At 43.5% G+C, this 11,759-nt stretch overlaps 1 protein-coding gene across 3 annotated transcripts in view; it reads right to left on the reverse strand.

The window, feature by feature from the left end:
• Positions 1-11,759, reverse strand: part of dock8 (dedicator of cytokinesis 8) — a 173,447-nt gene that overhangs the window by 70,831 nt on the left and 90,857 nt on the right. For all 3 annotated transcript variants that reach the window (XM_062025731.1, XM_062025730.1, XM_062025732.1), the window contains 5 exons: positions 10,085-10,224; positions 9,848-10,011; positions 5,791-5,942; positions 2,828-3,010; positions 2,619-2,745 (listed from right to left, as the gene is read on the reverse strand). In XM_062025731.1, the coding sequence (XP_061881715.1) occupies positions 2,619-2,745; positions 2,828-3,010; positions 5,791-5,942; positions 9,848-10,011; positions 10,085-10,224 (766 nt within the window). The remainder of the gene's footprint in view (positions 1-2,618; positions 2,746-2,827; positions 3,011-5,790; positions 5,943-9,847; positions 10,012-10,084; positions 10,225-11,759) is intronic.

Raw genomic sequence — 11,759 nt, forward strand, 5'->3', positions numbered from 1 at the left:
TGTGTTTGGTGTGGGTGCTGGCACTTGGTTGGGCGGTGGTGTGTTTGTGCTGTTTTTTGGTTTGGGAGATGGCGTTTCTTAGTAAGGGGTGACGGTGATGTCACCTGTTTGCATGTTGGCTGGCGCTGGTTGGTCTCAATGGTTTTGTCAGCGTGTGGTTGTCGGTTGCGGTTTTTCGGGTGTTTTTATTTGGTGCGGTGGTGCTGGCCTACAGAGGCTCTACAGCGGTTTGTTTGTGGCGCCCGTAGTTGCTGAGGGGGGGGGGGGGGTGTAGGGGGGTGTAGGGGGGGTGGTGGTACATATGTATATGTACATACATAAGCACACTCATGCATATAATCACGTTTTATCAAACATATATTAACCTTGTTTCCCCCGAAGGGAAACTGTGTGGAAGCACTGCACACTGCTAAAGCTTAACCTATTTTTTTTTTTAAACCATAACAATGTATAAGGTTAATATAGTGTGCTCCTCTTTCTTCCAAACCTCTTCATCTACTTTATTTTGTAATTCAAGTATTCATTACATTTATGTACTGTTGCATTTGAAGCGATTGTAATGTTGATAATAGGGGTCATTATTATTATTCATTATCAATAGTGTTTTTCTATGTTTATTGTTCTATTTGTAGTGCAATAATGTTCATTGTCATTTCTGTGTTATTACTATATACTTCATTAACTGGTTCTTTGTTATTATTTTGGTGACATATTTGTATATCTTGTATTTGCTTTTGTTGTTGTTGTCTCTCTCTGTCGTATCCCCCTCTCATCCCTGCAATTTCTCCCTTTGTCTTCTTTTTTTTTCTTCATTCTATCCCGTCCTTCTCCAGTCCGGCTGCACCAAACACTAAATATATCAATTAATAAAGTCAAATACAAATAAGGCAACAAGAGAAATATCCCACACTTCTCTTTTTAAAGCAAATCTGTACAGCAGATATGGGCATCTATATTAACAATATGATTTGTCTGAGTGGCTGGGCAGGACATGTTCGAGAAAACAAACAAAAAACTTTACAGTACCGGTTGTGATTTGAGAAGGAAATCTACAAACCAATTCCATGCATTAATATAATAATGACTATGTGGTCAAAATGAGTTATACTCTTCCTCCCACTTTCTCATGCACTTTAAATCATTAATACATCTTTTAAATTTAACTGTTATATAATGAGTTTTAAAATATGTTAAATCTAATAGCCCTTCTCCAATTATCGCCGGCTTCCAATTGGCAGTAACCTAAAATTCTATCTCTTTAAACTACAACAGCAACATATTTTTAAATGACCCAGAAATACATGATTGTAGATGACCACAATGTATCCTACGGGGTATCAATCAGTTGCTTATGATACTACATATGTATATGTACCATACAGTGGAACCTCTATTTATGAACCCCTCAACGTACAAACTTTCCAATTTATGAACCACACACCGAATAGAAAATATATATGCTTGCAGGAATGTTTCACCCTTTTATGTCTCGCAGCGCAGCCATTTTGTGCCTGGCTGCACAGCAATTGTGGGCTGATCGAGCTACCGTGTTCATTCAGTCAGCAGAGCAGAATGATGCTGTTTAGCCTGCTTTTTGCTATCTCAATAAGAGTCCAAAGAAAGCAGTGGCCAAGTGATGTGCGGTTTGAAATATTCAGGAAATATCTACAGCGCTGTCAACAGTCTTCCCCCCCCCCCCCCTCCCCCTCCACACCCCTGATTGTAAATAATGTAAATAATTAATTGTGATTATCTTGTGTGATGACTGTATTATGATGATAGTATATATGATAGTATATATCTGTATCATGAATCAATTTAAGTGGACTCCGACTTAAAACAAGTTGAAAAACTTATTCGGGTGTTACCATTTAGTGGTCAATTGTACGGAATATGTACTTCACTGTGCAACCTACTAATAAAAGTCTCAATCAATCAATCAAAAACTCTGACTTTCGCTGCAAGAAAAAATGCTTAACCAACAAGGTTGAGTAGATTTTATATATTTTTTATTCTTAATCATTGTAGCGACCCAGCTGTTAAAGTTAAGATGTTTTGCGATTTCAAACTGTGACGGCACCACAGGGCTAGTATGCGCATGTGCAAATGTCAATTCAGCAAGTTGTTGTCATTTTGAATTTAAATAGAAAGTTGATCCATCACCCCCTTGTTATGTTTAATTGCTAAACAGTACTGTATAACGCTTTATATTGCTTTAGAAGTGTATACATTTTTACTAAAATGTGGATTTTTGTCAAGGCTGCAACCCATTATTCATGTTTTATGGAGAAATTTGCTTCACTATGTGAACTTTTTAATTCATAAACCCTGTTCAAGAACCAATTAAAGTTCCACTGTAGTAGCAAAACATTCTGGTTATAAAAAAAGGTTTGAAAAAATACCTCCATTAAATCTGTGATTAAAAAAATTATTGCAATACTAAAAAAACAAAACACTTATTGGCCTTTGAGGTGATGTTACAAACAGTATTCAATGAACAATGAATCTCTATGGCAACAAAGTGTCCAATTATGAGTGTCTGACATGTTGAAAATAATGCGAAACATTTTTTTTTGTGATAAACATGTGGCTCCTGGTGGAGAAGTTCATCACGTTACCTCCGACTCGCTTCATCATTTCCCCGCGGGCTCCCATCCCTCCCAGCAGGGCTTGTTCCAACTGAAGTTTAGCCTGCTGAGATTTCTGTAAGGCCTGTGTGCTCACTTTGTCGCTGCTTTGGTGTCCCTATAAAAACATATACAAAGGTCAGAATCACACCAAAAATATAGCGTCTCCATTAACATTATTAACGATGCTGATAACTGACCATATACTCAAAGCAGGACAGGCAAATAGTGAGGAGCTCCATAAGCTTGTTGAGCTGGGAGGGAGGCATGTCCACAGTCCAGCGTTGAATCAGACTCCTGTCGGCGTTCTTCATCACCCACAGGAAGCACACCAGCAGGTGGCGGCTGGTGTCTGCCGCCAGGGTGGCTACCGACTTCCCTTGCTGAAAAGGACACACACATCAAAGCTAAATTATACCCGAAATATTTACATGTATCCCACACACGGTCTCTTCCACGTTCCAAGTGGATGAAAGCACAACTAGTGAAGTTGCGCTACCTAGTGGGGCTATTGGAGAATTACAGTTGGCAAAAACATTCAGAAAATGGTCAAATTCAAATAAGGAAGTACAAACCCCGTTTCCATATGAGTTGGGAAATTGTGTTAGATGTAAATATAAACGGAATACAATGATTTGCAAATCCTTTTCAACCCATATTCAATTGAATGCACTACAAAGACAAGATATTTGATGTTCAAACTCATAAACTTTTTTTTTTTTTGCAAATAATAATTAACTTAAAATTTCATGGCTGCAACACGTGCCAAAGTACTTGGGAAAGGGCATGTTCACCACTGTGTTACATGGCCTTTCCTTTTAACAACACTCAGTAAACGTTTGGGAACTGAGGAGACCAATTTTTGAAGCTTTTCAGGTGGAATTCTTTCCCATTCTTGCTTGATGTACAGCTTAAGTTGTTCAACAGTCCGGGGGTCTCCGTTGTGGTATTTTAGGCTTCATAATGCGCCACACATTTTCAATGGGAGACAGGTCTGGACTACAGGCAGGCCAGTCTAGTACCCGCAATCTTTTACTATGAAGCCACGTTGATCTAACACGTGGCTTGGCATTGTCTTGCTGAAATAAGCAGGGGCGTCCATGGTAACGTTGCTTGGATGGCAACATATGTTTCTCCAAAACCAGAATGTACCTTTCAGCATTAATGGCGCCTTCACAGATGTGTAAGTTACCCATGTCTTGGGCACTAATACACCCCCATACCATCACAGATGCTGGCTTTTACACTTTGCGCCTATAACAATCCGGATGGTTCTTTTCCTCTTTGGTCCAGAGGACACGACGTCCACAGTTTCCAAAAACAATTTGAAATGTGGACTCGTCAGACCACAGAACACTTTTCCACTTTGCATCAGTCCATCTTAAATGAGCTCAGGCCCAGCGAAGCCGACGGCGTTTCTGGGTGTTGTTGATAAACGGTTTTCGCCTTGCATAGGAGAGTTTTGACTTGCACTTACAGATGTAGCGACCAACTGTAGTTACTGACAGTGGGTTTCTGAAGTGTTCCTGAGCCCATGTCGTGATATCCTTTACACACTGATGTCGCTTGTTGATGCAGTACAGCCTGAGGGATCGGAGTTCACGGGCTTAGCTGCTTACATGCAGTGATTTTTCCAGATTCTCTGAACCCTTTGATGATATTACGGACCGTAGATGGTGAAATCCCTAAATTCCTTGCAATAGCTGGTTGAGAAAGGTTTTTCTTAAACTGTTCAACAATATGCTCACGCATTTGTTGACAAAGTGGTGACCCTCGCCCCATCCTTGTTTGTGAATGACTGAGCATTTCATGGAATCTACTTTTATACCCAATCATGGCACCCACCTGTTCCCAATTTGCCTGTTCACCTGTGGGATGTTCCAAATAAGTGTTTGATGAGCATTCCTCAACTTTATCAGTATTTATTGCCACCTTTCCCAACTTCTTTTTCACGTGTTGCTGGCATCAAATTCTTAAAGTTAATGATTATTTGAAAAAAAAAAATGTTTATCAGTTTGAACATCAAATATGTTGTCTTTGTAGCATATTCAACTGAATATGGGTTGAAAATTATTTGCAAATCACTGTATTCCGTTTATATTTACATCTAACACAATTTCCCAACTCATATGGAAACGGGGTTTGTATATAAATTGTATTTATCTCAGAAAATTATTGTATAATTTTAATAATAAATCATTTAATAATTTTACATATATACATAATCATTACATGTTTTATATACTATTATATTGTATTTTTTAAAAGCAGACTATACTATAAATAAATAATTATTGTATAGTTCTATAGCATTAAAAAATAATTTCTGGTGGAATAAATGAATAATGTATTATTTGTACTAAATCACAAAGGGAGAATTGCAAAATAAATCGTATCAAGCATTCAGACATTATAAGCATCCTGGGTAGCGTGCGCAAACGTCGGCTCCTTCTTTTCCTCTATCTTCATCAACGTGAAAATCTACTGCAGACTAATTCACCTTCATACTGCTGATGATGAATTAGGAGTGAAGAAGGGCTACTGCTGCTTCAGTTGCGTGGCAGCTCTGATAAATGTGGCTATTATCGCCACAGTGCTTTGGGTGTCCCACCTCGAACTCTGCGTTTCTCACGCCGGGACCCACCGAGCTGAGCTATTTGAGACGCAAACATTTTGCAGCTTACTATCAAATGTTCCTCTGAAAACATCGATGAGAAAAGCGACAAAAACATCGATCAGGAGCCGGGGGCGAAACTGCTGGAGCTGCCATGTTTGGAACTATGATGGATATCAAGCCCAGGGCTCAGTTGTGTGAAAGTCAGTTTTTCCACTGCGGTATTTCATGCAAAAACATACTCGGGTCACTTGAGTTCATCTCTTGGAGGAAAAGAGAAAAATGTACTGTAGATGTTTAGATTTAGGTGGCTGCTGTCGCGACTACACATGATGGATGTGTTTGTTAAATTTGACGGCCCTCTTCACTTATGACAGCAATGGCTGCCCATAAAACATTCTCCACAGATGTGTGTGTATGTGTGTAAGTGTGTGTGTGTGTGTGTGCTCTGACAGCTAATCAATCTACCTCAGTGAACCTCACCTGAATACACACATACATACACAAACTTCTAAAAACAGCCATCATCCTAATATTTCACTTCTTTACCGTGGATGCCATGGAAACAAGAACATTCCTCCCCAGAGTGTTGAATGGGTTGCCGGCGATCGCCATGGCAACAGATTGATTGATGGGTGGTACGCTGTCAAGGTCGTCCTCGGGTCCGCCACTTTTGTTCTTGGCACCGCGTGCGTCTGACACTGCAGAGACACCGAGGGGGTCTCGAATGAGTTAAAAGTTGAGAGCATACAACAGTTAATTAATGTTACCTTAGACATTAGATACACCTGAGGTCTAATCTATATTTTTTGTTACAGATTGTAAAACTCCGTTTTTAATGACACTGTTCAAAAGATATTGCTTTAACATGTTCTTTTATTGTTGTGGTTGTGAACAGCAGTTTCAATTATTTTGTCTCCCTCATGAACCGAACAACAGGTCTGTCAAAATTAACGAATTAACTCATGTGATTAATCACAAAAAAAGTATTGTATCTACCATGTATATATGCAGATAATTCACGTAATGTATTTTGAATGCACATGCTCCTTTACCCTAACTGCTAATTGTTACCTGAAAGGCAGTTTGGCTTGTTATACGGTCAGTGATCAGGTCAACGTACACACGAGGTGAGTGTGGAGACTCTGACTGGTTGTGCTTGCTGGCTAATTCTACTTTAAAATACACCCCAATGGGACTTTAGGTAAAACTGATACGAAGTTTTCAGCAAACAAATGACATGTATTTAAGAAAACATTAAAAAAAAGTCTCAAAGACTTCTATGGAAATACAAAAACCGAGACTCCGATTTCCCTTGCCCGGACGCGGGTCACCGGGGCCCCCCCCCTCTGGAGCCAGGCCCGGAGTTGGGGCACGATGGCGAGCCCTTGGTGGCCGGGCCTGTCCCCATGGGGCCCGGCCGGGCACAGCCCGAAGAGGCAACGTGGGTTCCCCTCTCCAATGGGCTCACCACTCACGGGAGGGGTCATAGAGGTCGGGTGCGTTGTGAGCTTGGCGGCAGCCGAAGGCAGGGCACTTGGCAGTCCGATCCTCGGCTACATAAGCTAGCTCTTGGGACGTGGAATGTCACCTCGCTGCGGGGGAAGGAGCCTGAGCTAGTGCGCGAGGTGGAGAAGTTCCGGCTCACTTCGACGCACAGCAAGGGCTCTGGAAGCAGTTTTCTCGAGAGGGGCTGGACTCTCTTCCACACTGGCGTTGCACGCAGTGAGAGGCGACAGGCTGGGGTAGCAATTCTTGTTGCCCCCCCCCGGCTCAAAGCCTCCACGTTGGAGTTCCACCCAGTGGACGATAGGGTAGCTTCCCTCCGCCTTCGGGTGGGGGGACGGGTCCTGACTGTTGTTTGTGCTTATGCACCAAACAGCAGTTCAGAGTACCCACCCTTTTTGGATTCACTCGAGGGAGTACTGGAAAGTGCTCCCCCGAGTGATTCCCTTGTCCTACTGGGGGACTTCAACGCTCATGTTGGCAACGACAGTGAAACCTGTAGAGGCGTGATTGGGAAGAACGGCCGCCCGGATCTGAACCCGAGCGGTGTTTTGTTATTGGACTTTTGTGCTCGTGACAGATTGTCCATAACAAACACCATGTTCAAACATAAGGGTGTCCATATGTGCACTTGGCAACAGGACACCCTAGGCCGGAGTTCCAAGATCAACTTTGTAGTTGTGTCATTGGATTTGCGGCCTCATGTTTTGGACACGCGGGTGAAGAGAGGAGCGGAGCTTTCTACCGATCACCACCTGGTGGTGAGTTGGCTGCGATAGTGGGGGAGGATGCCAGACAGACCTGGCAGGCCCAAACGCATTGTGAGGGTCTGCTGGGAACGTCTAGCAGAGTCTCCTATCAGAGAGAGTTTCAATTCCCGCCTCCAGAAGAACTTTGAACATGTCACGAGGGAGGTGCTGGACAGTGAGTCCGAGTGGACCATGTTCTGCACCTCTATTGTCGAGGCGGCTGATTGGAGCTGTGGCCGCAAGGTAGTTGGTGCCTGTCGTGGCAGTAATGCTAGAACCCGTTGGTGGACACCAGCGATGAGGGATGCCGTCAAGCTGAAGAAAGAGTCCTATCGGGTTCTTTTGGCTCATAGGACTCCAGAGGCAGCAGACAGGTACTGACAGGCCAAGCAAGCGGTGTACGGCTTCAGCGGTCGCGGAGGCAAAAACTCGGACATGGGAGGAGTTCGGGGAAGCCATGGAAAACGACTTCCGGACGTCTTCGAAGCCATTCTGGACCACCATCCGCCGTCTCAGGAAAGGGAAGCAGTGCACTGTCAACACCGTGTATGATGAGGATGGTGTTCGTCTGACTTCGCTTGCGGATGTTGTGGATCGGTGGAGGGAATAATTCGAAGACCTCCTCAATCCCACCAACACGTCTTCCTATGAGGAAGCAGTGCCTGGGGAATCTGTGGTGGGCTCTCCTATTTCTGGGGCTGAGGTTGCTGAGGTAGTTAAAAAGCTCCTCAGTGGCAAGGCCCCGGGGTAGATGAGATCCGCCCGGAGTTCCTTAAGGCTCTGGATGCTGTGGGGCTATCTTGGTTGACAAGACTCTGCAGCATCGCATGGACATCGGGGGCAGTACCTCTGGATTGCCAGACCGGGGTGGTGGTTCCTCTCTTTAAGAAGGGGAACCAGAGGGTGTGTTCCAACTATCGTGGGATCACACTCCTCAGCCTTCCCGGTAAGGTCTATTCAGGTGTACTGGAGAGGAGGCTGTGCCGGATAGTCGAACCTCGGATTCAGGAGGAACAGTGTGGTTTTCGTCCTGGTCGTGGAACTGTGGACCAGCTCTATACTCTCGGCAGGGTCCTTGAGGGTGCATGGGAGTTTGCCCAACATGTGCTTTGTGGACTTGGAGAAGGCATTCAACCGTGTCCCTCGGGAAGTCCTGTGGGGAGTGCTCAGAGAGTATGGGGTATCGGACTAATTGTGGCGGTCCGCCCCCTGTACGATCAGTGTCAGAGCTTGGTCCGCATCGCCGGCAGTAAGTCAGACAAGTTTCCAGTGAGGGTTGGACTCCGCCAAGGCTGCCCCTTGTCACCGATTCTGTTCATAACTTTTATGGACAGAATTTCTAGGCGCAGTCAGGGCGTTGAGGAGATCCGGTTTGCTGGTTGCAGGATTAGGTCTCTGCTTTTTGCAAAAAATGTGGTCCTGATGGCTTCATCTGGCCAGGATCTTCAACTCTCACTGGATCAGTTCGCAGCCGAGTGTGAAGTGACTGGGATGAGAATCAGCACCTCCAAGTCCGAGTCCATGGTTCTCGCCCGGAAAAGGGTGGAGTGCCATCTCTGGGTTGGGAAGGAGACCCTGCCCCAAGTGGAGGAGTTGAAGTACCTCGGAGTCTTGTTCACGAGTGAGGGAAGAGTGGATCGTGAGATCGACAGGTGGATCGGTGCGGTGTCTCCAGTAATGCATACGCTGTATCGATCCGTTGTGGTGAAGAAGGAGCTGAGCCGGAAGGCAAAGTTCTCAATTTACCGGTCGATCTACGTTCCCAACCTCACCTATGGTCATGAGCTTTGGGTTATGACCGAAAGGACAAGATCACGGGTACAAGCGGCCGAAATGAGTTTCCTCCGCCGGGTGGCAGGGCTCTCCCTTAGAGATAGGGTGAGAAGCTCTGCCATCCAGGGGACGCTCAAAGTAAAGCCGCTGCTCCTCCACATCGAGAGGAGCCAGATGAGGTGGTTCGGGCATTTGGTCAGGATGCCACCCAAACGCTTCCCTAGGGAGGTGTTTGGGGCACGTCCGACCGGCAGGAGGCCAAGGGGAAGACCCAGGACACGTTGGGAAGACTATGTCTCCCGGCTGGCCTGGGAACGCCTCGGGATCCCCCGGGAGCAGATGGACGAAGTGGCTGGGGAGAGGGAAGTCTGGGCTTCTCTGCTTAGGCTCCTGCCCCCGTGACCCGACCTCGGATAAGCGGAAGAAAATGGATGGATGGATGGATGGATGAAGAAAATACATTTTGATGTGTTTTTTAGATTTAAAATAAATCAAAAAATGTGTGTTCCACTGTACAGCGATCATTCACATATACAGCCGTGTCTTACACCTAAAGACATTACAATAACAATACATACCGGTGAAATCCAGGTAGTTGGTGGAGTCAATGATGATCCCCACCAGCGGGAGGTAGAGGGTGGCTACCTTTGCTCTAACCTCAGGCTTGATGCAGCGGTGGTCAAGATCATGAGAACACAGCAGGCTGAAGATGGCGTTGATGGCCTTCCTCTGGACCTTTCCCCTGATTACACAAATGAAACAGTAAACTTTATGTGAATTTACGACACAAATAAAAACAAAGTGTTCTTCCATACCCTTCGGACTCCATGTCGAGAGCGGCGCTGAGCTCGGTCAGTAGCAGGCCAGCGAGGTAATGCTGGTGCTTGAAGTCCTGAGAAAGTTCAAAGAGGCCCAAGATCCTTTGCTGCTCTTGGTAACTACATGAACCTGAGCTCTGGATAGAGAAAGACGGGGATACAGGGTAGAAAATGACAAAAAATAGTAAATCACAATATATACTGTAAATACACTATAGGAAAACATTTAAAAAAATACAATGTAATAATACATAAATAATTTGGTTGTTTTAACTAAATTCAGATATGTAGCAAAAAACAGCTCAGTGGCCTTGTGGTTAGAGTGTCCGCCCTGAGACTGGAAGGTCGTGAGGTCAAACCACGGCCGAGTCATACCAAAGACTATAAAAATGAGACCCAGGTTGGAATTAGGGGTTAAAACACCAAATGATTCCCGAGCGCCGCGCATGCTTCTACTCACTGCTCCCCTTACCTCCCAGGAGGTGAACTTGGGGATGGGTCAAATGCAGAGGACACATTTCACCACATCCAGTGTGTGTGTGATGACCGTTGAGACTTGAACTTGAACTTGACTTTAACTTAAAAGTTTGGTAATTAATAGTATTTAATTTCAAATGTATGTATTTATTTAAAATTAAGACATCTTAAGAAAATATATAATACTCTATGTATGCATTTCCCAAGAAATATGTAAACTAATAAAGCGTAAGTAAAACAAAGTATTTTTTTGCCCATTTGTACTACATTGTTATTGGAGCTCTAGAATATTTTAGTAATCAAGTTTTTGACAAAAAAAATCATTTGAATAAGTTTTGGCTTGCTTAAAGAGCAATTATAAATATATACAGGAAATAATACATTTAACTTAATAATGAACGACCAATTAGTTTAATTTTGAAATGACTAAGATTATTGTCTTCGAATGCTCTCATTCATCTTGGTCATTGTAATCTAATGGTATTCAATCGATCGCAACTGGACTGCTTGGTTTGTCTTGGAAGACATTTTTTGCCTCTCATTCGAGTAGGCTTCATCAGTTCATGCTCATGGACTTAGTGGTCAGATCTAGTCTAGCGGCTGGTGCCAAAAGCCCAAATGTTTATACTCCAAACATGGATCACCATACATATATATATATATATATATATATATATATATATATATATATATATATATATATATATATATATATATATATATATATATATATATATATATATATATATATATATATATCAGTGACGTGCAGTCACTAGAGGCAGATGAGGCGGGGCCTCACCTGCCATCATGGAAAGAAAAAAAATGTAAAAAGAAAAAAATTTTATTAAATTGTTATATGTATCCAGTGATTATACTATAAAGTTATTTTCCATTTAACTTCACCAGTTTTAGATTATTTTTATTCAAAATTGCTGAATTTTCACATTTGCCGTTCAAATACTGAGGAGAGGTGTGTTGATCAGCAGCCAGTTGAGGCACGTCACTGCGTTGTGCCTCAACATGGATTGCGCAATGACTCGGCTAACTGCTGGCCTGCTGTGCAGTGAGACCGTATTGCTCTATGAACTATATTATACATTTCCATAGTTTGGTTAGCTGAGGTATATAATGTACAGTGTATTTTGTCAACAACTGTATGTGTGTCACGTATTTCTTGTGCTGAGCGATCATA

This window comes from Entelurus aequoreus, linkage group LG17 (assembly GCF_033978785.1).
Source record: "Entelurus aequoreus isolate RoL-2023_Sb linkage group LG17, RoL_Eaeq_v1.1, whole genome shotgun sequence".
NCBI lineage: Eukaryota > Metazoa > Chordata > Actinopteri > Syngnathiformes > Syngnathidae > Entelurus > Entelurus aequoreus.